The sequence below is a fragment of the Drosophila bipectinata genome, chromosome XR (assembly GCF_030179905.1).
Source record: "Drosophila bipectinata strain 14024-0381.07 chromosome XR, DbipHiC1v2, whole genome shotgun sequence".
Classification (NCBI taxonomy): domain Eukaryota; kingdom Metazoa; phylum Arthropoda; class Insecta; order Diptera; family Drosophilidae; genus Drosophila; species Drosophila bipectinata.
Window position 1 is genome coordinate 19,166,235 of NC_091735.1, and position 23,071 is coordinate 19,189,305.

The 23,071-nt window shown below is 38.8% G+C and overlaps 2 protein-coding genes across 3 annotated transcripts in view; one reads left to right on the forward strand and one right to left on the reverse strand.

The window, feature by feature from the left end:
• Positions 1-23,071, forward strand: part of shakB (shaking B) — a 231,129-nt gene that overhangs the window by 142,852 nt on the left and 65,206 nt on the right. For both annotated transcript variants that reach the window (XM_043212884.2, XM_070276565.1), the window contains exon 3: positions 6,214-7,236. The gene's annotated coding sequence lies outside the window, so the exon portion shown is untranslated. The remainder of the gene's footprint in view (positions 1-6,213; positions 7,237-23,071) is intronic.
• LOC108118972 (glycerol-3-phosphate acyltransferase 3) lies at positions 10,969-16,719 on the reverse strand. The gene is made up of 2 exons (XM_070276252.1): positions 16,563-16,719; positions 10,969-12,865 (listed from the first exon to the last, which is right to left on the reverse strand). Exon 2 carries the CDS (start codon positions 12,678-12,680, stop codon positions 11,361-11,363), a length of 1,320 nt encoding a protein of 439 aa, XP_070132353.1. The 5' UTR covers positions 12,681-12,865; positions 16,563-16,719; the 3' UTR covers positions 10,969-11,360.

Below are 23,071 nucleotides of genomic sequence, written 5' to 3' on the forward strand. Positions count from 1 at the left end.
TCGGCGAAATAAATTTTTTAGTGAAATTTCTAGAGACCAAAACTTTCATTTTTAGCATAAAACGCTGCCATATCCAAACAAAAACAAAAAATTTTAAAATCGATCGTTCAAGCACAAGAGATTACTCTAAACTAATGAAATATTTTTACTTTTATGGTTTAAGTTGACCTGTTTGACCTGGGGAACTGTCACCGCAAGGCTCTAAAAAAAAAAAGGCCTCTAAGGGAAACAGCCACCCCTTAAAAACTATTTAATATTTTTCCACCAAATTTTGCACAAACATTGTTAATATAGTGTACTATCAAAAAATTAAAACATCAGTGTAATTAAATAATTGCTACATACCTAAAAAAAAATCCGAACTTTGCTCATTTTCTTCGACAAAGAAGGTATATAACCCCTTAATAAGCCCACGATTGTCCTGACAAATCGCGGTTACTTTGAAGAAGAAGTAATGGGTGTAGAAGGGGGACTTTATGATTCGCACTTTGTACTCTCTGTTGGAAAATGAGTTCCCCGCTTGAAGTGCAACTTTTTGGTTACAACTAACACTTTTATAGGTAAAGTTTTTTAGAGGAAACGAGCACTAATGGACCATTATTCAGGCAAATGGTTATGCGTTTCAGCGAGTGCCCTTTGTGCGTACTGATTTTTCAGAAATTACATGCAAGACTTGTGACTCATAAAATGACAGGGATGAGGGGTTACCGACTTACTTACTGAAAATTCTCAAGTTTCTAGGGGTTATAGTCTACTTATATTAGTAGACAATGATTAGAAAAGGAGATGTATATGTATGTCTAGACTTCAGAGATTCAAGCCAATAGTTAGACAAGTTAGAGACTTTCCAAAGACTTTTCTATTACCTTATATAATAGCTTAGGGATTCTCAGTAATAACCATAAGACTAATACCAATACTAATACCATTTGAAATGTCTAAAAAATAAGAATTAAAGAATCAAGAGTCTTGCGGGCAGAGGGGCAAGGCTGAAAAAAGATTTTACTGGCCAGAAATATATGTATAAACCTTACGGGATATACAACAGATATCTTCTATATATATTCTATGTATATAAAGTTTACAATGCTTTTTCAAAATATAAAAAATAAGTAATAAAGAAAAGACTTACGGACAGACGGGGAGATGGGAAAGGCGGCCAAAAATCTTTGTGCTCGAAAATATTCATATAGACCTAACAGAAAGATATCTTTCATATATCATAAAATATAGCGTTTATTTGAAAAATAATATTGCTTTTTGAAGAATAATACGATCAAAAATTAAATACTAAAGAAAGCAAAGACTTTTATTAAGAGGCTTTTTAACCTTTCAAAGACTTACTAATGTATTTAATTAATTTGAAGACCTTAAATATATCAAAAAATTACAAAACTTTTGGTAAAAAAAAAACTAAAAAATAAAGAAATAAGGAAACATGGAGACTTATGGAAACATGGAACAAGACAGAAACAGGAAAAACAGAAAATAACGAGTAAAGATACAAAACGTCCTCAGAAAGAGTATATGAACTTTCCATTTAAATGTAAGGGGTTTTTATATTAATAATAATAATAATTTTAAAATGTAAGTAACGGACACCCGGAGATTGACGGGAAGGAACAAGGAAAGATCTAAGCCTTCTGATGAAAAGTAGTAAACGTTACAAAAGAAATATAGAAGTAGAGTATAGAGGTAGAAGATCTTATAACTGCATCTACTAACTGCTCTTATGTCATTTTGAGATCTTTAAATAAATACCATATACCACAATACTCCTTGAAAATGTATATAAAAAAACAAACATATTTTTTTTTGTAAAATCCTTGAAATGATTTCCTTTTTCCAATTCTGTTTGTCGTTCTGTGAAGTCTGAAATTTCATTTTGTACGAAGCATGCATATCGAATTCTCGCCCCCTCCTCCCATCTTATCCATTTTAGGGTTACATTTAGGGTCTGGGGCCAGGGCTGCCACCCACTCTATACCTCAGACCAATCCCTGCCTAACCACATTGTCACTTTTGTGTGCGTTTTACGTGCGGTTGATTGATGGATTCGCTTGTTTGCCCGTCAAGCCGCAACAAGAATGTATTTTTTCTTTATTTTTTTGGAAAGGGAAAAGCACGGGAGAAAAAGCATGGGAGGAAAAGCATGGGAGAAGCAGGAAAAGCATTTCCCTTTTTCTGGGTAGCAGATTTCAAAATAAGCAATAGTCAGCAGTAATCGTGATATATCATATAATATAGCCCGAGCAGCATGATATGGGTATTTTTCTGCCTCGATTTCATTTTTACTCTCAACTCGGTAACCCTATGTTTCCCATTTCTTGCTTGCTTTTTTTTTTTTTTTGGTGTGTGTTTTGGCTTTTTCCGACATTTTCCAACAGCTGCCGCGGGCCCTCATGTCTTGGCCAAAAATAAATTTTAAAGCCCCGACCGGAGGGCCAGGGCCAGGGCCTGAGCCAGAGCCAGGGCCTGGGCCAAATGTAAATTGTGAATTCTCTGTCTCGGGCGGAGACATAAATCATAGCAATTCATTGCCCTCGAGCACACGCACTCAGGGCCAATTGACGCCGAGACAAAGCGCTTCCTGATGGGGTTAAATTGGCCCAAGGATACCCTGGGGATGTCAAAGGATATTCCACACGCACGCTTCGGAGACGACTGGTTTTTAAACAAAGCTCAAGGCGCTAAGTGACACCCCGAAAAAGTGTGTTTCATGCATTTAAATGGCATTTTTTGACTGGCCAGGGCCAGGACCAGAGTGTGAGCAGCACATCCTGTATTTAAATGTCACTTGTTTGCCAGGACAACTCCAAGGATAAGCGCTTTTATTCTGAGGTTTGTGTGGGAATGTTTTCCATAAAATGTTCTTTAATTGTTTTGGCAAGTGATTGTTTTGGGTTTTTAATTGCCATTTGGATGTATATTTTGCAATTAAAAGGGTTTAGATCTTTTCAACTTTGAGCTTTGATTTAAAGATATCCCTTACTCTAGTCGACTTGCACAATCTTTAATATGTTTTCAAATTTAAGCATCTGAAGCAAAAGATAACCGATGAAAAAGACATGCACAGACTTGCATAGACATGCATAGGCTTTCTCAGACCTGTATAGACTTGCATACACCTGCACAGACTTGTACAAACTTGCACAGACTTGTAGAATTCTTTAAATTAAACAAAAAAATAAGATAATGCCCTTTACTCTTGTAGATTCATGAAAAAACTCATATAGACTTGCACAGACTTGCATAGATCTGCACATACTTGTATAAACTTGCACAGTCTTGTAGAATCTTTAAAAAATACAAGTCTCATGTAAAATATGCCCGTTACTCTTGTAGATTTATGAAAAACACATGTACAGACTAGCTCAGGCCTGTATAGACCTGCATAGACTTGCACAAACTTGCATAGACCTGCCCCGACTTGTATAATCTTTAATAATTTGCACCAGGACCCACGCCATGATGATCTAATAAACTTGCCTGAATGCCTCCAGAATCCCATTTGGTAGCTACCCTCTTCTAGCTCTTCTATTTTCCCGCAGCATTTTCATTTCCATTTCCCGTATTCCCGTACACCCGTACTCCTGTACTCCCGTATTTCTGTGCGTGTTCCTTGAATCTCATTACAATTGCAAAAGGAATGAAGCCAAAGCCAGTGGCAGTCAGTAGTGGCTCCTTGAGGCTAAGAATACGCATTTCATTTCCAAAGGAACCGAAGGGGCTTCAGGACATACACATGTTTTCGGTGGGTTTGGATGGAGAACTAGCCAGGGGGAACAGGGCGGAGGCCAGAGGGCTGGAAAACTCAGAAAAGCCATCTAAAAGTTAATTACAATTGCCTCTGCCAGTGCTGCTGCAACTTTAACTGCCGCAACGAGTTCGCATTAAGCAGAAACGAGCCGGGAAAGCCAAAAAAAAAAAAATAAATAAAAAAATAAAATAGAAAAGAAGCACGTGAAAAATAGTTGAGGATATTACAGGATGAGAAGAGGGGAATACCCTGGAAAATAAAAGAAAATATGGTTAAAATAAGAGAGGTTTTGGAGACAGGGTTGTTAGAAAATGGTTCCTCTTTTTCTGCAATATAGAACCTCTTCCAAACAATGATAATTATAACCTATAAACCTACAATACTTAACCTATAAATATATAAAACAACCCTAAAATGAAGGGTATTTAAAAAAAAAACATTAATAAAGAAATAATAAAAAAAAAACGAATGGAACCAAAAATCCCATTCAGAAATAAAAATCCCGAGGATTCCCAGAGACTTGAGCGGGCAAAAGCGGTAACTGTAATGCCTGCCAGGGAGTAACTGTAACTGAACCAAGTAACAGTGGCAACTCTGGCAGTAGCAGTGGCAGTATCTAACTGCTGCAGTTTTTCGCTGCGAGTGGCTCGGAATGGGTGGCAGGGAGTCCTAGCGTATAAATATTAAAAAGAAAATCTGCTACATGGCTACGTGCGACGCATTTCAACGCAACCGACCCGCGACCTAACTGAACTCCCGCCCACCAGACCTCACCCACACACACACACACATACTGTGGCGCTTAAAGGATACAAAGAAGGAGGTCGGTCGGTCGGTTGGTTGGTTGGGAAAAAAAAAAATGAAGAGAAATTTACTTTGACATATTTTTGTGCTTAGCAAAGCAAATACTTTCATTATTTTTGCTGTTGGGCACAAAAATTTCCCTTCCGCCCACATTCTCCCTCTGGCTTTTCAGTTTCAGCCTGTAATCACCCACATCACACACACCCACACCCACACTCACATCCATCCACCCATTGTAGCGGAAAAGTGTGTCGTGGAAAAATCGGAGCAAAATCTGAGAAGCTGTATTTGAGTGGCTCTGAAGAAAAAAAAAAAAAAAACACATTCTGCGGTCCACCACGCCCACAGTTCGACTCCTGCTTGAGTGGAAAAATGTGGCCAATATCATCAGTTCCTCCCTCTATCCAAGCCCCCAAGCCCCCTTCGTGTGGAAATGACCCTAACGTGGACAGCCACGCCCCCCCGCCAAAAAGAAGATTGTCCACCTCCCTTTTTATATTGGCTTTGATTTTAGATAGGTCACGGAAAAAGTTGACAAAAAATCACAGAAAAAAAAAAAAAGAAAAACCAAAAAGTGTGGAAAATGTAAAGCCAAATCCCGATTAGAAAATTTCATATTTATCGATTATTATCGTAGAGGAGGAGGAGGAGGGTTATTGTACAAATTTTGATCCCACGAAATTGATGTCATTAATAATGCAAAGAAAACTAAAAAGCTATGAGATTATACTTTCAAATAAGAGCCATTAAAGGTGAATGTTTTCAGAGTAAGAAGCCTAAAAGTAGGCAGTAAGTTATTTAATGACAACTTTTTACTTTCAGAACATTTTTAATATAAGAACCTAAACACTTAATAGCCTTGTTTCATTCTTAGAAGTTCTCACGCCTAAAGCGAGGTCGTATCTTGTAATCTAGGTGGGGAGTAAATATCGTTACAGAATTGGTACCTTTAAAATAATTTGAAAACAAAAGTCACAAGCATTCTAAAAGCTGATTTTATTCTTAAAACTCTAGACTTTTCTTTCTATTTACAACAAAAAAAGGCATTCAAATTTTAAAGTAAATTGTGCCCCTAAAATTAGGTGGCATATTTGTTGATGAGCAATTTGTATCTTCAGATAAATTTGTATCTTCAACTAAAGAATTTTAGAGCCTTACTTATTTATTATGCTTATGCTTAAAAGCTTATTTCTTCTTAAAAACTGTTTCACTCTAGAATTACTATTCTATTACTATTCTATTTTATTACTAGAATCACTATTCTGTCAATTATCATAATTTATTATTATTCTTATTATAAAAGAACTTAAATAAATGGAAGAATAGCTTAAAAACGAGCTACTACTCTCTCTCTTAAACCTTTTTTCAGCCAAAAAGTAGGCAATATCTTTTTTATCTAAGTGGGGTGAATTAAAGAAGGCAATAAAGTATTGATAAACAATTTATTTTCAAATGAAAAATTTGAAAACAAAGACCACCAAAGCATTTCTAAGCCCTTATATCTCCATAAAAAGTTTTCCAATCTCCAAAGTAGGCAATACCTTTTAATAAAATTTAATACATAATTCTTTAACCTATTTTATACATATATCATAAATCATTATATATTACTAATAACATCGTTATATTTTTTCTCCATATCTTTACAGATCGTCGTCCCGTGTCTATGAGGACTGAAAGCTGAAAATTTTTTGTTTTTTGTTTTTTTTTTTTTGAAAAAACAAACGGTTGCCTTCGTCAACGGCTGCCCCACGCATCACTCACACACTCACGCCGAAGCGAGCGGTATTGGGCGCCTAAAACTAGGCAGTAAAAGGAGGAGGAAAACATAAAAAGGCGAGAAAAGGACAAAGGACGACGGCGACAGATGTGTGAGTGGCGGTGAGTGATAGCAACGCGCGGGGGAGGGGCGAAGGTGCGAAGGAACCGGTGGACCATGGATTGGACTCGGTGGCAAATGGCCAGAGAAAGAGCTGGCAACCCTGTCAGGACATGCAGCCCTGGATTGTATCGCAAGGATCGCGATTGTGAGACTCGGTGGTTGCCCATTTGATTCGATTCACGTAGGTTCTCAATCAAATCAGTCAATCAAATCAATCAAGTCAGTCAGTCAGTCAGTCACCCACTCAATCAGTCAGTCAGTCAGTCAATAATATGCAGTCTTGCCTCTGAGCTCGACTCTCGCAATTCCCATCATCAAAATAATTAATTCAGAAAAAATAAAAAATAAAAACCAAAAAACGAAAACACCAAACAAACAAATCCAATCGACTTAGCGACATTATTGTAAATACAAATTCAGAACTAGTTTCATAAACAAATCCAAAAAAAAAACTAAAAAAAAAAACTAGAAAAAAGTGCAGTGTTTAGTGTTGAGAAGCGGAGAAATATTGAAAAAGCCAGCGAGGGAAGAATCGAGCGACTGAGAAGAGTCCACCAAGGTGAGAGGGCGGCCAAGGGCTGCCCTGCAGCATCCAAAAAAAAAATAAAAAATAAATAAACTATATATATATATATACAACAACGAATCTAAAAAAAAAAAAAACCAACAACAAAAAGCAGAAGAACAAGCAACAACAATAAACAGCATAACGCCCCAACACTGCCAATGCCATTGCCATTATCAAGAAAAACAACGTTCGTTCATCATCGTTCGTTTAGATTTGACACAAGTGAGTTTCATTTAATAATTAAGTAGTAATTCTATACAGACTTCTTTGAAAAATGCTTCTTTTAAGCTCAACCTCCTATAAGTAAGCTGTATTGCATACTTTTAGGCGGAAAAATAGGAGAATTTTGGAAGCATTTTTAAGATTTTACATTATTTTTATTCAATAGCTATAAGTGAGTTTCATTTAGTTATTAAGTAGTTGGTCTATATTATTTTTAAAATACTTTTCTTAATCTCTCCTATACTTGGAAGCCCAAAAGAGAGCTATACACTTTCTTGGTGCATACTTTCAGGCGTTGAAATTGGAGATTTGAAAAAGCATTTTTCTGATTTAAAGTAGTAACTCTATAAAGTTACGAGTTACTCTCCGTATAATGCTTTTCTTAATATCTCTCGCACTAGAAAGCCTAAAAGTAGACCAAAAAATTTTCAAAGCATACTTTTAGTCGCCAAAATAGGAGATTTGAAAAAGCATTTTGTAAATTTTGCTCTGTTTTTAAAACTCATCAAGATGTCCCATTTTAGATACTGAACAGTATGCTGTACAAATTAGGTGGCATACTTTTAGGCGGAAAACGGGAGATTTGAGAAAGCATTTTGGAGATTTGAAATAGTAACTATATAGTAACTAATAGTAACTACTTAGTTGGAGATTTGAAGTATTAACTGTATAACTACTCTTTAAAAAAAGCATTCCTTAAGCTCTCCAATATTTGACCGCCTCTAAGTAGATCATACTAACTATATAGCCATCTTTTAGGCGCAAAATATGAGATTTAGGAAAACATTTGGAAGATTTTAAAGTATTTTTAATCAATAGCACTAAGCAACTTGTAAATATCTACAAATCCCCTTCACGCAGACTATCTCTAGATACATTTTTTAGCCAAAAAGGGTTCTCCCAATGGGCTCTGAATGTAAATAATTAAAATATTTCTTAACTCTCGACAATATGCTCTCATTAAATGAAAAGAAATTCGTCAAGCCAAGGCGAGGCGAGGTGAGGCGTGCAACTCATTAGCGCGTTGATATGATTAGTGAATAGAGAGCGATTAGTGTTTAGTGATTAGTGATTAGCGACTAGCGTCAAGTGCCCATCCATCAGAGTTGCTTTCGATGAATCACTTAGCCCGACAGCTGCCGCGAATTCAGAGTCATTAAACAAGGCCTATGTAACTAGTACCAGTACCAGTACTAGTACCAGTGACTAGTGTCAGCAATGCAATTCATCAATTAGTTTTGCACTAATTGCAATCCTTGCACGACGTCCCTACATATACATACAATGTCTGTTAGTCAATCAACTAGTCAATCAGTTAGTCAACCAGTCAGTCAGTCAGTTCAGTCGTTCAGTCCCTCGTGTCCACTTTCAATCACAGTGGCAATAGCAATCTGCAATCTGACAAATCAAATCTTGTATGCAAAGCAGCCACCCAGGCACCAAAGCAAAGCCAGAAAACAGCGACAAGCAATTTGTAGAAACATTTGTGGCAACAAAACGCCACAACCATCGCAACCATCATTGGGGTTTTCCAAACAAAAAAAAACAGCACGCAAGGCACTGGAGCACGTGAGGCAAACAAAAGGAAAAGCATACAATCGAAGGTCCAGGCCAGCTAGCCAGGCTATCCAGAAGCGTCCAAAAAGCAAACTATAAGCCGGGGAGCAAACGAGAAGGAAAATAATTAAGAAAAGCTGAGAAATAAAAAAAGGACGTTGCGTGACCCGCTAGTTTTGCACAATAAACAGCGTAATTGCTCATAAAGCAACACCCCAGTAACTCCTTTTTGAAAAAAAAAAAAAATATATATATATTTTTAACCCCCTCAAAGCCGGACCGGACCGTTTACGGCAATTACAAATCACCCGGTGACTGACAGGCAGGTGGTAGTTAGTTAAGAGGGAGGAGGTGTGCTCTGGCCTCGATTGGCTAACTGGGTAGCCACCTCCCATTGTACCGGATGTATAAGCCGGATTCGTTAACACGCCGCGGCAGCCTGAGATCCCTCCGCAGCGCCCCGCTCCTCAGCACGGTACTAGAGAGCACGCTCTCCCTGACTAGGATCCATCCGATCGCCTCCTTGGAGCTGCCCGGTCTCGACTATGCGGTCCATTCGCAGTCAGCCCTCGGTGTTGGTTTGGGCCATGCCCCGTGCACCTCGCTCCGCAGCGGTCTAGCGGCAATCACAGCAGCCTCCGCCTCTGCCGCCGGTGGCATCTCACAATCCCAGAGCGCCCTCTTGGGGCGGTACGGACCCAACGCCTCCATACGCCACGGCGAGCGCAAAATTGTTCAGCCCAAACGGTAGGTCTTTTCCAACAAAAAAAAAAAAACAAGTAGCGGTTAGTGATGGTAGATGGTATTAGCTTTGAAATAAATATTTAATATGATATTTTAATATTTGAACATTGAAAGAGTGTTGGCTTTACTTTTAAAAACATTACAAGTGCTTATGTATCTTTTCCTAAAATCCTAAGCAGAAGGTGTTCTCATTTTATTGAATAATCATCTACATTTGTCAGTTTCAACTTAAAAGTCCATCAGAGTCCACCATATAAGTCATTTTCTTGGTGGATTTTTAAAAAATAATCCTTGCGCTTCGTAAATAAGGATTACCTACTTATCATACAGTACCAGTTTCACCTTATTGTATCCTCCAAAAACCTTTGGCTTTTATGGGAAACTATAACAGATTACTATATAAAATATGTGGCTAAAATTTCTCTTAAAAATTTCTACAATATAATGCCTGTTATTTTATTTCAAATATTACGAATACGTAGTATTTTGATACGTTATGGTGGTTATAAAAGCTAGTAAGGGTTTCAAATATAACATCTACGCTTTAACTTAAGCTTTAGTTTAAAATATTAATTGTATGTAATATGAGTTCATTTTTAGTATTACTTTTTAACGTAAGCATATGATTCACGGGTTTCATGGGGAGGACGTTATAAAAGTTCGTTTTGAATATTACTTAAGATATATATATTTATATACCCATATATTATACAAGTTATCATAAGGGCTTCGTAATATGGAATTTATTGCAAATATTACGTTTACGTTAAATGAGTTCACAAAGCTTCAAATATAACGTAGAGGCAACAAAAGTTCATATCAATTTTCATATTACGTATACGTGAGATTAGGTTACTTTGAGTAAAAGGTTTTTAGGTGAACATGAGGTAATTTCGAATGTTTCCTGATAATAATAATTAATTCAATAAGACGCATACGATATAATTTAAAATAATTAAATTCAAATAGGGCATTAACGTTTTTGGAGTTCATTATAAGTTATACCTATGTATACTCAATAGGTAAGCATATGCGATCATTTCAAAAGATGATATTAGCTTTTTTCAATTCGTTTGAAATATGACGTAAAAAAAAAGTTCATTTTAATAAGGTTGTTTCATAAATATTACGTTTACGTAACATGAGTTAACTTTCAGTATAACGCCCTAACATAAGCAAATAATTCATATATGTTTCAAGGTAATATAAATGCATTCCAAATATTACTTAATCTTTATAAGAGTTCTTAAAAGTTAATAAGAGTTCATATGTATACGTTATAAAAGTATTATTATACTTTTAAGCATATTATTTTATTTCAAAAGCCAAGAAATATTCGTTCCTTTGAAAAATAATTCAAAATGAGCCAGAGTGACAAGAAAGATACCCTCTCGTGTGTCTTTCCCGAAACCCAATTAAATAATACAAATATTATTATTTATTCCAATAAGTGACTTGCTTTATTTCACCTTGGTATATGACGCCTTCTTGGTTTACGTTCCAATGCAAATTTGTAAGCTTCTACTTTTTCCTTATATCCCAAAGGACAACATTTGCCAATGGGATTCGCTGGGATTTGGACCTACAGATTCGCTAAAAATTTGTACAAAACGGGGGTGCAAAATGTTGGAAATACTAGACTAGTGAACAGGTTATGATCCTAAGAAACGATCCAAAAGAGCTCCTCAAACTCAGGTGCGAATAGTGGTAGTAGTTCCTCTGGGCTTGTCACCGGGTGTTCTTCTTAGAGTTCTTAGCGTTCTCCATGGTGTCCGTGTTCGGGTTCTTCGTTCGTTCTGGCTCTTGCATCAAGCTCCTTTCTCCTACTGCCAGTTCCGCACTGGAGCCTGCCGCTTCAGGTTCCCATCCCAGGGCAGATCTTCGATGTTCGCCTGGGCGGCGATGGCCGCCTTGACGCGATTCGAAAAGTCCACTGGCGTCTCGTCCACCCGGCGGCGCAGCGGCGGCATGTACCAGACATCGCAGCAGATGCACCACGAACTGACCACCATCAGCATGTAGCGGAGCATCGAGTACCGGGTGCTGTCCCAGAAGGCCTCGCCGAAGCGCCGGTCGTAGCGGATGGCCACCGGGTAGACGACGTCGCTGACGGCGAAGCTGCCCTTCTTGAACTGCATGACGGCCGTGTTGTTGATGCACGTGCCCTCCGGGAAGAGCAGGATGGGCGGTCGGTCCTTGCTGGTGCCGTGGCGGCGGAGGACCTTGCCGAGGGCCTCCCGATCGCCCAGCTCCTGGCGATCGAACCACATATGGGGCGACACCCGAGACAGGGCGTGCTGGAGGACACCGAGGATGCCGTCGTGCTTCTGGCCGGTCAGCGAGTAGTGGGCATCGCACATGAGCACCAGGACATCGAGGGGGCTGGTGTGGTTGCACACACAGATGCCACCGGTGGGCCGGTTCCGGACGTTGTGGAAGCGCTGGATCATCGGCAGGCAGCCAGCCGTGATGCGAAAACACTGGCGCATCACCAACTCCACCAGCCGGCGCTTGAAGGACCACTCGGGCAGCTGGCCCAGCAGCGCCGTTACCACGCTGATCATCAACAGGCAGCCCCAGCAGGCGACGGTCCGCAGGGGCAGCATCACCAGGTAGCGAACGATCCAGGCCGCCAGCCAGGCGGCGCGGAGCTGCCAGTTGAGGTGCCGTTTGCGCTGGCGGAGGTTGCGGGTGAGAAGGTTCCACTCACCGGCCGGGGCGGGTGCGGCCACAAAGCGCGGCGTCACCTCGTCCTCCAACACCATGCTGAAGCCCGCCGATAGAACGTCGCAGAATTGCTCCATGCGGCAGTTGAAGCGATTCTTGATGGGCGGCGAAGGTAGATCGCTGATATCTCCGCCCTCCCCGCCTCGTAATCCCAAATAGGTTTTATTGTACGACTTGTGTTTTTGTATGTCTTTTTTCAGCAGCTGTTCCTGCACCTGCTCCTCCTCTTGCCTGAACACCTCCTGCGAGTCCAGGCCGAGGCGCTCCAGCTCCTCGCGCACACGCTTCCGGCGAGTCACCGCCAGCTGATGGCGCACCCAGGCGAAGAGGCGCTCTAGCAGGTGCAGGTACAGCCACCGCATCCAGAAGATAGAACCCCACGTGGCACCAGCCATGATGACCAAATGGATTAGCATAATGGTAGTATTTCTACGCCAGTGTCTCTATACGTAACTGTTCGATCGCTCGATTTCCATATGGTTTTTGAATTTTCTCAAAAATATATAATTTTTTTTTCGATGTGAAAGTAAAAACGTGTCCTGATGTTGTTGGCCTAACACCGAAAATTGTACTGAGGTCTGCTGCTGAAACCGATTTGTGCCTGGGGAGTACACGAAAGGAAATGATTACTAGATGGGGTGTTCAGGGTTTAGTGTTTGAAAGAATAATGTCAAGGCTATAGTGTTGGGTAAGGTTTTTGTGGAGAATAGGTAAAACGTAATAGTTGTTAGTAATAGTAGTATAGTGCATTAAAATTTCCCTATTCCTATGCTGGGAGACTTGCATTTCCCATATGAAAATGCAATTCCAACTAGAGAAACACCTATTCCAAGTCTTAGTCTACTCTTATTGGTGAAACAACAACTATAAAGTTGGGAGTGTTGTGATGGACTGGTTGTGGGTGAAACAGTGTTGAGGAAGATGCTTTCTTTTAACCCTGATATGGTGACAAGGGCCTATTTTTTCCTCCTCTTATAAAATTAATAATTTTTTAGATTGTTCCTATAATTCTGTACATAATTTCTCTATATGTGGCTGCCATATCTTACCATATTCACGAAAGTATTGTATGTTGCTTTTTATTATAAAACATTGGTATATTTTAAGAATATTAAATAATTATCTACATATACCAAATTATTACAAAATATGTGTGCAACAAATAAGAAAAATAATTCTACTTTAAAGCGCTATAGTTTTGGTATGAAATTAAAGATTCTTTATTACCTTTCTTATAAAATTCCGTCAAGAAAAGCTTATTCTGTAAAATGAGGTTCTTGGACATTCAATACTTTTTCGGAAATGCTTTGATATTGAATTTTAATTTTTTTTAATTTCCAGAAAAATTTATTTTTTTACAAAAAGTAAAGGTTAAATATATTTAAAAATTTGTTTGTCACATCTATTTACAATTTACAACACTGGATTAGCGACAAATACATCATCTTCAACAAGAAGATTACCTTTAAGTTATTCTATCATGAATATATGTACGTATAAAGAGTATTATAGCTAAAACTTGCCTTTTACCTATTAATTTGCCCTATAAAGGTTAAATATATTTTAAAGTTCGAACATATGTCAAAACACTTGACGCTTAACAACACTAGATAAGCGATTAGCGAAATGACAACGAATAGACTACCTTATACTTTTTGCAACCTATCTCTTAAGTACTCTTAAGGACCTGCCCTCCGCCTCCTGCTTTCCACAAACTCCTCAATTAAAGCCCTAATTTAATTTTGTGTTTCAACGGCCTGGTCTTAGCCCGGCCCGGCCTCTGTAAGACTTTTGATTTATTTTTTGAAGGAAAAAAAATAAATAAAAATAATAAGGACTTGAAGAAAAGTTTGCCGTCGTCGTCTTGGGCTTTCCTTCCTTCTTTTCTTTATTTTGGCCCGATTTTTTCGGGGTTCTTGGCCCATTTTGTTTTTTCATATGGCAATAATTCAATTATGCCATAACAAGGCCGCAAAATGTTTGCCAGGGACTTGGTCCTCCACCGCCGCCGCCGCCGCCACCTCCTCCTGCTCCGGCACCTCGTCCTTGTCGTCGTCTGTGACTTCCTCTACTGACTTTACCCTTTTTTTTTTTTTTTCTACCCTTTTTGGAGTGTTTTTTTTTTTTTTTTGGTTGGCGGCCCAGTTATCCCGCAGACTGGCCCGAAATCACTTAAAAACCACAAAAACTTCTGGCTTTGTTAATTCGTTAATTAAATGGGACTACCCCCTGCTGCCTACTCCCCTCCCCCGCCAACAAAGTTGAAATTTTTGTCGCTTTAAGGATTACGCAATAAGCAATCATGATGAGGATGAGGATGATGATGGTGGGTGGTTGGCATCCAGCTGAGGGTGAGGATTTTCCTTAAACCATTTCCCGCTTCCTGTTATACCATTGATTACATTGGCAGGTCCTTGGCTGGCTTGGTATGGCTGGGTCTGGCTCGTGTCCTGGCTCGGTCTGTTGCCAATCTTTGCTTATCAAAAGCCAACAACCGACTCTCCGTTTTAGCCAAGAACGCCGGCACTCATTTAGGCTCTGGCCCGGCCCTTAATTAGCATAGAATGTGTTTTAAAAAGCCACTTGAGCTAAACATTCAAAACACCTACAGGGCAACCAACCAACCATCCACTCCACCCCCCCCCAAAGCCTCCTCTCCCAGGTGGCGGATTTTCCTCTCATCCCGTCAACGACTTTTCCACTTTTCCAACAACAACAACAACTACAACAGCATAAGCGACAACGACCTTAGGCGCTTCTGCGACAGCGTCTGCTTTCCCCTCTCATTCTGCACCTCTATACCTGTCTCTTTCTCCGCCTCCGTGGCACAGTTATTTCTAAAAAAAAAAAAAAAAAGTAAAACCTAGTCCTAGTCCTGGGCCGGACAGACTAAAAAAAAAAAATACCCTAGGAGCCGAAAGCATTAGGCATTAAGGAGGTCTTAGCGACTTGGAGGAGGGGTTTGGCTTGGTATGGGCCTGGTCCTTGGAATAGGGCGGGGAATAGTTGTTCTTATAGAGGGGATTACCAACAAATACCTAGTGTTTTGATTAAAATTTATTAAAAAATTCTTGTTTTATTTTTTTTTTTTAATATTTGTAATATTTGAGAAGAAAAAGAGGAATTTTAAAGCATAGGCGGTGGTTTAAAAATTATCTACTAAGCGATTAGGCCACTAAGCAGTTAATATTAAATACAAAAAATTTAATTTTGGAAAGTTATAGCATAATTTTAGAATTTGGGATTTACTTTTTGAACAAAATTTTGAATATTTGTAGAAAAAATGAATTTTAAAAAGTTTTAGAAGTTTTAGAATGTGTTTAGGCGGCGATTAATGAAATAATTCACTAAGCGACTAAGCATTTGTATTTTTTATTTTTTATTTAGTAAATTAAGAGTAACTAAATATAGGTATATACATAAAATATTAATATTAAAAGTGATATAGCTACGATTATGTGTGGGTTAATAGTAAAAAATAAAAGAGAATAGATACGATTTTAATGTTGGAAACCATAAGGATTAAGACTAGAAAGCTTATATTAAACTTTATTATTAACTTTTTACTTGAATTTTTACTTTACTTGAGTATAGTAATAATAATAATTTTTACTTGAGAAGTAAAAAAAAGTGTTTAAAAAATATGCTACATTTAAGATGTAGAAAAAAAAAACAAAGCTGCTTTTATTTTCTTTTATATCAAAATCATGGCAAGTTTTAAGAAATGCTTAGCAACTAACATCTTAACTGGAAACAGGATTCCTAGGCTTTTTGTAGACTTTTAAAATTTCCAAAATTAATTTTTTTTTAAATCTTAAAAAAGATATTAAAAATAAAGCCGAAACTAAAAAGAGTAAGCCGATTGCGGCAGAGGGGAGGCAGCGGCAGCGGTAGCACGTGACGCTCAAGTGTTGGGATAAGCATTTCCGCTCTTCAGACGCAACGCGAAAAAAAGCGTCACCCGCCCCCCGCCACCCAGCCCCCACACCACCCCACCCCGCCCTCCAGTCGCTGGTGACAAAGCGGCTGTTGTCGCGAACCAAAGAGGGGGGGGCTGAGGGGTGGGGCAAATGAGGAAGCACAAAATGAAATTGTGACGCTGACGCTGGCGCTGTGGGCCACGCCCCCGTGACGATGCGCAGGCCCGCCCACCTGCCATTCAAAAGTAATTTACCGTTTAAAAAACATTTTTCTGCCTGACTTTTAAAAAGTAGCGCGTAATGCGACTCGCGTGTGTGTGTGAGTGGGAGTATATCCTTGCATGTACATAGATGTAGAGGGGTGGTGGTGGTACTCACCTGGTGGCTATAGCCACGTTCCGAATTCGATGTCGTCGTCTGTCTGATACGGACGATTGTTATTTTTGTTGTAGGCTGTTCGGTTGGAAAGGGAAGACTGCCAGCCAGCCAGCTAACCGAATTTTTCTTTATTGACTTTGACATTTCGCCGCCTGGCTACGTGATTGTGCGTGTTTTGATTTTTTTCTTTCTTTCTCCCACATATGGATGGCATGTACTCCCCCATCAAGGGGTAATCTGGTCAGGGGGTGGGTGGGAAAATGCTTATGGAAGTGCCGCTTAGATTATGAAAAGCTCAAGCTCTTCGTGGGGGGGAAAAAAAAGTGAATACCAGATAATGAGATTAGGGAAGTTGTTAGCACTCGAGTCTAAAAATAAAAAAAAAAAAGAGCCAGCTTATAATAATAACAATAATGGCCGCCAAGGCTAATGGGTTCTTAAAACAAAAGTCAATTATTAAAGAAATGGGTGGCTCTTACACAAGCGCTCTTTGCTTAAATTACTCTTTGAATTTCTTGTAATGGAAAACCACGCACATCTTAGCATTCCATCCCTCTCCCTTACTCTCTCTTCTAACCAGAGTATGGGCACCTACTCCCACCCAAGCTGTCTCTTTTTCTAAGTGCAAGATCCATTAATTTTCGCCCTTAGCTTTTACTTTCTCTTTTAAGCCAATGTAATAAAGAGTGGGCACCTATAAGACTATCCCTTTCCACTTTTAAGATCCAAGCTCTTTTCCACTCTCTGCTCTGCCTTTCTCTTTTAGGCCAGAGAAATGGAGTATGTTCACCTGCTCTTACCCTTTAAGCGCAAGATCCATTAATTTCCCACCCCTTGCTCTTACTTTCTCTTCTAGTGCAGAGTGCATCTCCCACCTATGAGCTGCGCCCGCAAGATCCGTTCACTTCGGACCTCTCCCTCTCATGGCGGCGTAAAGCTTAACTGCTCTTTGCTCTTTTTTTTTTGCGCTTTCCTTATCACTCCCCGCAAGCCCGTACTACGCATTGGACGTGCCCTTAAAACCACGTGTGATATTTTGTTAATAATTCTATAAATTGTGGCGGAAAATGTGAAAACTATTAGTGATTATTAAGTGCAACTATTAGCCAACATGTGCAAGTATTTAAAAAGTGTTTTCAAGTGGAATTCCTGCAGCCATTATGTGTCCAAAATTTCAATGGAAAAATGCATAGGGGGTGCTCCATCCAGTGCGCGTGTGAATGAGTGCGACAGAGTGTGTGTGGCCCGAGAAGTCTCTAGCGTAAAGCACCGTTATATGGCAACAGCAATTACCTGAAATATTTGTATGTAATACAAATGGAATATACATATGTACATACATACATACATATAGATGAACCACCAAATGAAAAGTCAATTTTATGTATGTAAGTTTATTTTCTTTGCATTTATTTATTTTTTTTTTAAATAATAATTACAGTTATATCATTTAATTTTTTTAAGTGCTATTTATTCTCTTTATTTTGAAAGAATTTTTTTTTTAATTTTTGGTATAAATTTTACGTATTTTTCGCGACAGTATCGGGGGCTAATAAATTAAATTAAATTAATAAATAAACAAAAGTGGATTTTTTTAGACAGTTTTCTTTTTTTCCAAGAGAACACCTGGCACAGCGTTATAAGTACGGGGCCAATGTGGGTATTTTCATGAAGAATAAATTAAAAAAAATAATATGTCTTTAAAATTAAAAAAGAGGAGATCATAGCTGCTGTAGACACTTCTACTTCTAGCTATAAATAAAAAAAAAACCGTAATTAAAAAAAAAAAACATTTTTTTTATAATTTTTTTCTTAAAGTTTACGAAAAATAAGTCACCAACGGACTCACCCCTATCCAAATTTAAAAAAAAAATTATAGGAGATTCCAAACTAGAGCCACCCATCCGTCGTATATAGAGCCCACTGTTTCAGGGTTTATCCCAAAGTAAAGTTAAAGGCAATAGAAATCTAAAGATCACAATATTTAAATATTTTTTAAAAAAATTTTATATAAATACAAAAAATAAAAATAAGACCCAAATAGAACGTCACATGCGCCGAAAGTAGAGCCCACTGATTTCGGCGGGAAAAAGAATAGAAAAAAAAAGAAGCTATAGCGACATATCTTTAGATCGATCGCATAAATAAAATATTAAGAAGACCCATATATAAAAATAAAATAGTAAGAAGACCCACATCGAAAAGAATATCAGGACGACATAGCATTGCAAAATGCTTGTGCATCGCATCTAAATGAACTATTAATAGAGTCAGGCATAATTATAATTAAAAAAATAATAAAAAATAAAATAAGGCCCATATATGTTTTGAATCGACACCGTTTAGAGTCCACTGCATTTAATTAAAGGAAAAAAAATAAAAAAAAAATTAAATCAGAAACCAGATGAGGTGAGAAGTCAACCGTTTGGCGAGCTGTTGACAACTGAATGGGAATGGAGGGAAGGCCGCCTTATATACAGTTTTTGGGCCTAAAAAGTCCCCATCAGGGCCTACTATTCTCGATTGGTAGGTTGCAACATGCAACTGGTCACACTGCACGGAGGGCTACCTCTTAATGCATCCCTGGTGTCTGTCTGTTTAAACTTTAAAGTCTTAAGATTGTGAAAAGTATAAGACTGGAAAATTGAAGACACAAGCTACTGAGATAATTCTGTACTTGATGAGATCCTCTGAGATCTTTTGAAAGGCAACACAACCTGTATTTATTTCGATAAATCAGTAGCTTTTACTTATCGATAGCTCTTAGTGATGCAACTGGTCACACTGCCTTAAAATGCATTCCTGGAAGTAAAAATTGTTGGTAAAAGTTTATGAAAAGTGCAATAATGGCAGAGTAAAGTAGGAATACTTTACTATATAGAGTAGTAGGAATACCTTACGCCATATAGAGTCCATAAGGGCTTCCCTACAAGTACCGGGTATGAGTATGACCCAACATTCTCTCAAGGATTAATTACCCTGATGAGACAACGCCATCCTGAGGCCCTCATTTCCTAGACATTAGCATAATTTCGGGTAATTATATTTCCAAGTTCTTCGGGCTATTCCACTTCCTGGAAACAACAAAAAAAATGTATAATTTTCTTGTGATTTTTATCCAGTTGGATGGGCAGGCAAGGCAGGCGTGTTGGGGAAGTTAATTAAAAAAGTGTTGCCGCTTGACCCTCGAGAAGTTGGTTAGAAGAAGGGGGTGCCCGCATTGGGCTATAATTGGTTTAAGCCGTTTAGCCGGCTTGTTTACTCGCCGCCAGGATTTGCATAAATAAGGAACAGGACCTAGGAACAAGGACCTCGAAACAAGGACCTCGAGAACCTTGAAATCAAACTACAAGAAATGTGATTTATATTCTTCCTTCCATTCCATTTTAATTATCCTTTTCTAATTAGGGGTGGGAGTATTTTGTCATCGACTCTTCTATTTAATACCAAAGTACAGCCGGTTACCCCCTCTCTGAATTTTTGATAAATTATATCCTTTTGATGGACGCTACGTGACGAAAGTTGTCAGACGTTTGTGTTTAGGGCTTAGGGGTGGCCTAGAAGGGGGGATGGGGGTGTTTTGGTTTTAGAAAGTTGGGCAACCCTGGAAAATTTGTGGATTATTTTTGATTTGCGGCGAAAGTTTCGGCAATCATTCGTCGCTCAGGGCAGTCGCTTATTTGCGGCAATTAATCAATTTGGTCAGAGAACTTGGGCTCTAAGTGATAAAGATTTATCATTTGGGTCTGAGCCACGCCCATTTATATATGGGGGGTGGGCTTTAAGGCCCAGCATTAAATTCTGGGTGGAAGAAGAGGCGGCCAGCCGAGCACTCAACGTTCATTGAACCACACATTTTGACTTTTGCGTCTGGACGCACATGAAAAGCCCTTGGAAAATGGACGAATTGAAATGGTAAGAGCCAAGGGGGGTGTTAGGGGGTAGTAAGAGGTACTAGGACCCAGCAAGAGAGGGCTTTGGCATTTATTTTTGACTAAGAACCGGCAAACTGCAGTCGTAATAAGTAGCATTTCAAGCAGTAACCGCACTGGGAAATGCTCTTCTTTAAAAGGAAATCAATTTAATGATATAAAGAGGCTTTATTTTAGTAGTTATTTTTAAAAGAAATTAATTTTAAAATTAAAAATAAATATATCCAAAAGAAGACCAAGTTCTAGGCTTTAAATTATAATTAAAACATTTTCTAAAGGGCCTCTAAATATTTCTATCCTTAAAAACCTTCTCTAAATAGTGTTCTTAAATTTAAAAATATTTAAATTTTTTTATTTTATTCCACCGAGACTCCAACTAGAGACTCTTCTCTGGCGGCCCTCCATTCAAAGCTACAATCGCTGAAAATGTTGAACATAAATCTTTAAAGAATGTTAACGCCGCCAGCAATTGATGGCTTTATAGGGGCAGGGGAGTGAGGTGAGGGATGAGAGGAGGTGCACTAGAGAGGCAGGTGGGAGTGGCGCAGGATATATCCCGCCCATCACCACCGCCCACCCCTACTTTCCACCCAACCATTTTTCGCCTCAAACTCGCGCACAACTTTTGCCGGCTGCATTTTTCGAACTTTTTTTTTTTTTTTAAGCGGCGCGGCATGTGGAAGCGCCAACGGAGGTCAATGCACTCAAAAAAAAAATATATATATATAGTTGGAAAATAGGGAAAAGTGGGTGGTAAATAGGGAGGTGGTTGGGTGGTAAAGTGCGGTGAAGCCAGTCAGACGATGACGATGACGACGACGAGTCGTTCAACATGTTTACGTTTTGAGCCGCGCTTTTTGGGGCTTGTCAACAGTACACTGCAAAAAAAGAAACAAATTGAAATTAAATTGAAAATTATTATAAAGAAATATATCTTAAAACTAGCGATTCTTTAAGAATTTATTAAAGAAACCCCCATTTTTGGGTTAAAATATTAAGCTTGAACCTTCAACTCCATTATTCTCCAGTGCAGCTTTCTTTCTGCAGCTTTCTCTGGCAACTTATTACTGAAAATTCCAGTAGGAAAAAAATATAGGAATAGAAGTAGGTAGTAGAAGTAGAGTAGAGAGAACCTGGCACAATTTCTTAGGTGCAAAAAGTTGCACTTCACCTGACGTAGCTGACGGATACCACCAGGAGCGGAGCTCGGGAGGAGCAATGGCTGGTTCGATGGGTGGATGGTTGGATGGTTGGATGGTTGGTTCGTGCCAAGTAAAGTGTAGGCGCAAAGGCGAAACACGCGAAACTTGTCGGAGCAATGTAATAAATTTGGAAAACGTCCAAACGCTCGACCCATAACGAATGGCCTGCCCAATGCGCATGGACAGAAGCCACCACCCATCACCACCCATCACCACCCATAACCATTCCAAGCCACTGCTGCAACGCCACTGCTGAGCCACTGAGCCACTGCAGCGCCTTGTTAGGCCGCCGTTGCAATAAGTCTTTTATGGCTTAGAGCGAAGAACGTTCGAAACGACGAACGGGAGCTGCAAACTTTTATCATTAAAGTTGAAAGGTAAAATTCGGCCATAAAAACAAAAAAAAAAAAGAACTAAGAATAAGAGTCTAGAAACAACAGGAAAATGAAATAGGAAAAAGGAGGAAAATGCTTGAACGAGCAAGTGGGAAAAACTCGCGAAACGTGACTCACAAAATCCTCTCACGTGACTGAGTCAATAAAGTGTGCGGAGAGATTCGCGAGTAAATGAATTTCTTCCTCTAATGTCTCCAGTTTGCGATGCATTTTAGCAGCTAGCTAGTTTTTTTTTTGCGACTATGCAACACTGGTTGGAAGGGGATTTATAAGATAAAAGCAATACTGGACGCTTTTAAAATTTAATATTTAGAGTTTTTGTCAAATACCTATTATGATTAAGCTCTTTTTGGGGCCTATGAGGATCTTGAGCTTGGAATCCGCTTTTGTTTATATCCTACCTTTCCAACACTGGTTCATTCAAACAGAGAACCAACACTGGTAGCTTCAAATAACTAGCATTATGAGTTTTCCTCAAATATTTACAAGATTACCCATAATTCTAAACTCTTTGGTTGGGTTCTTGTGTTTGGAATAGTTCTGCTCCTTGGATATTTGGAGTTTATTTTCATATTAGCTATCCAGCACTGGGTGTGTTTATTCTTAAAGATAAAACCAACACTTGTAACTCTCATAAATAATAACTAGAGGTATTCCCAAATATTTACAATATCAATCATAATCCAGCATTTTTGAATGCCCATCTTGGTTGTGTTTTCTACAAGTTACTTACCCAACATTGGTAAACATTTTAACAGTGGTTTTTAACACTGGAAAAAAGCTAGTACCCTGGTAGCTTAAGAAAACTAGGCATATATAGAGGTTTTTCAAATTAAAACCACTATTATGATTTTTTAGGGTTTTTTAAATTGATTTGTTTGGAATCTCTTCTTTACCTTGTTTTTATATTAGCTATCTAACACTGTTAAGAAATTTGAAGTACTAGTTTTTTTTATTGTTCTCGAAGAGTTTTCAAGGTC

What these genes read in the sequence shown, in the direction of transcription:
- LOC108118972 (XM_070276252.1), bottom strand. Translation starts at nt 12,680, where the DNA reads ATGCTAATCCATTTGGTCATCATGGCTGGTGCCACGTGGGGTTCTATC.